The sequence below is a fragment of the Fragaria vesca genome, linkage group LG3, assembly GCF_000184155.1.
Source record: "Fragaria vesca subsp. vesca linkage group LG3, FraVesHawaii_1.0, whole genome shotgun sequence".
In the NCBI taxonomy this organism is placed as follows: Eukaryota; Viridiplantae; Streptophyta; class Magnoliopsida; order Rosales; family Rosaceae; genus Fragaria; species Fragaria vesca.
In genome coordinates, this window is record NC_020493.1 from 8,320,360 (window position 1) to 8,323,446 (window position 3,087).

The 3,087-nt window shown below is 43.1% G+C and overlaps 1 protein-coding gene across 1 annotated transcript; it reads right to left on the reverse strand.

Moving 5' to 3' along the window:
- Positions 1 to 370: 370 nt before the first annotated feature.
- On the reverse strand, positions 371 to 2,339 carry LOC101314925. Its single transcript, XM_004293957.1, has 2 exons — positions 647 to 2,339; positions 371 to 553 (listed from the first exon to the last, which is right to left on the reverse strand). The coding sequence occupies exons 1-2, from the start codon at positions 1,275 to 1,277 to the stop codon at positions 411 to 413; spliced, it is 774 nt and encodes a 257-aa protein (XP_004294005.1). The 5' UTR covers positions 1,278 to 2,339; the 3' UTR covers positions 371 to 410.
- Positions 2,340 to 3,087: the final 748 nt, after the last annotated feature.

Sequence of the window (3,087 nt, forward strand, 5' to 3'; positions counted from 1 at the left end):
TTCCAGATCGGATTTGCTTAATTATCAGTGATCGGCTTTAATTTTGAATTTATTACCAATATACAGTAATGGTAAAGAACCCATTAATGGAAGGTAAAAGAAGAAAAAAACCTGCATGTAGTACGATGACTCATGACTGTGATGTTTTCAGTTACGATGATCACTATATATATCCAAATGTTGACCAACTTCTTTATATATAGTCTATGCTCCATAGAGAAACAAACCCTTAGTTTTACTTAATTATACCACCTAGTAAAACCAATCTAGTACATAAACTTGGATGAAACTAAGCTATGTTGTATCCCTTGTATACTAATTTAAACGAAGAAAAAAAAGTAGACGACAAGTTGATTTGGGGTACGTATATTCTCTGGAGTTATGAGGGAGCCATCGCATGCAGGGAAGTTTCACTGGGGAAGTCCAGTGGAAAAAGATGCGGCATGATCATCAGGCCGCTGGGATGAGTTCAGAGAAGAGCCAACTTTACCGCTGCTGGTGCTGGTATTGTTGCCCATGGTGGTGCTCCACGGAGCGCTATGACCAGTTGAGGCTGCAGCAGCGGAAGCAGAAGAATGAGATTTGTTGATGAACTTAGGCCAATCAGTCATAGAACCACTTGGCATACCTGGTTGAAGCAACAGACCTCGATGATCCTCAGATGGGTACAGAGGTGGAGTCTCCATGCTCTTAAGAAGCTGGCTTTGCATCTGACTCTGTCCATAGGAAGAGATGGCATTGAAGCCATGAAGCAGTCCCAAATTTGAAGCACCACCACCTGATCCCAATTGTCCAGAACCCCCAAGATGGTCGAGGTTTTGAGTGAAGGGCATAGATGTCAAATACCCAGCACCACCAGAGTAGTACTGGGAGCCAGACAGAGAGTTCAGGGCAGCTGGCCCTGTTGACATCATCAATGCCCTCTCATGCAGCTGGTGGTCTTGTGGCTGCTGCTGCGGCTGAAGCACCGAGTGAGAGGAGGTGGCTGATGATGACGAGGACATTGTCTTGGCACGCTTGCCTTTCCGGCAACCCCCACCGACGGGGACGTTCCGGAGGGTGCCACCCTGGGTCCAGTACCTCCTACACGCCTTGCAGAAGTAGCGGGGCTGGGATAGGCTGTAGTTGTTGTAGTAGCAGAACTTGGTGTTGAGGGACTCGCACCTCGGACACTTTTGAGGCTCATGATGTTGTTGTTGTTGTCCTTGTTGCCGTTGCTGCTGGTTTACCTTCCGGTCTTGATTGTTGTGTTGCTGGTGGTCTTGCTCTCCTTGCATATTTGCTTGATCCCCAAGTTCTTGTGAAACAGACTGAACAATGATGATGGTGGGTTTGGATGCCTTAGCATGCAGCAGGTTATAAGGATGTGGAAAAGAGTATTTCTAGCTTATGCTCTACTCGACAGGCTCAACGTGTCTATCACTGGCCTTGAGCATCTCTAGTTCTGTACTACAAAAACAACCAAACCCGTTATTGCAAAACAAAGGGCGACGATGATAATTTGATCTTATTTCGAGACTCTAAGCTTATTTATATATGAACGCTCATCTCTTTCCCTTCCACCTACCCCACACCACCACAAGAAAACCCAGCGGCTGTAGGATCCAAAACTCATTAAGCCAGCATTAATAACCAAATAGAAACCAAAAGGGAACAATAAGGATAAAATATCTCCTCACATACTAAGCAAGATCCAATTGGAGATACTTTCAAATCTATCCGAGTCTTGTCTCTAGAATAATAAGGTGTCAAGAGATAGTGAGAGATCAGGATCCGATCATCCTTCTGACAGTGGATTGAGCTAGCTGTGCATACAACCCAGGAAGCAGAGACAGAGAAAGGTCGGTCTTAATTTGTAAAACTGTGGGAGAGAATCTAATAAAACCAGACATAATAATAGCTAGCGAGGTTAATAATTTTTGCGATCACATATGGCTGCCAATCCCATTTGTCAAAATTAAACCCAGCTCATGGAAAAACCTCCCAGTCCATCTCATAATTCAAACCTCACCAGATAAAGCAAACAGTAGCCGAGGACTTGGCTGTGCTTTTGATTCAGAGCAAATATCAAACACATGCATGGAAAATGAGAGAGGGAGAGAGATAGCTCAGCTATATATCAAAAGGTATGAAAGACGCACAGGTCGTCCCCCAAGCTAGCTATGAGTTTCTAGAGCGAACTAAGGCAGTGATCTTTCTCCAGGGTCGCTTCGAAGGCCACGAGGGCCGCATCATCATGGCCGTCGACGAAGACACACTTCCTCGTCACCGGAATCGAGTACCCGATCAAGGACTTGGCCAAGATGCATCTTGCATGTCAAAGGCAAAGCCAGATCTTGTTCATTTAGTAACGTGTGGTGAAATAGATTGAAGATGGGTAAGTCGAATTAATATTGGGAAATGGTAGGATTTGAATGAGGTTGAAGAAAGACTGAAAATTTTCTTTCGAAAACCCAGCTTTTGGAGGTTGAAGAAGAAGCACCAGGGATAAAAACTAGTATTTAAATCTTATATACTACCTAACTTTTTAAGAGTGGCATTTTGGAAAATACAATTTCAAGCTAGTGAAGTGGGTGATGACTGCAGATAAGATTCCCATTCTTCGATCATTTGCCAAGCTAAGCTTAACAAGAATGTAAGTCCACTGTGTGGAATAGAATTTGTTTTTTTTTATATGCTACTGTGTGGAATAGATCACAGGATAATGTTTGACATAGCATGAGAGAGCAACGTAAATGAAGAAGCAGGGTAGCAGAGGCGGTGACGCTACCGTCTGTTTTAGGGGTTATAACTGCTCCGATCCCTTTACACCTTCCTCTTTGTGGACAAATGCTAGCTAGCGATTTAGGTTAGCCTCACTCCACAAGGCTCACACGTTATCTATTGGCATGACACAGAAGAACATAACACTGTCCTTGATTAATATTTAACCAACTATCCATAAACTATTCTTACTATATATCTGAATATATAAAAGCTATACAAAATACAAGAGTTAGTGTTCGTTTTACGCCGAAAACATTATATATTAATGTTGTAAGATGTGAAATGAGAACTGTGCAAGTTCACGCCGTACAAGTGTAGAGA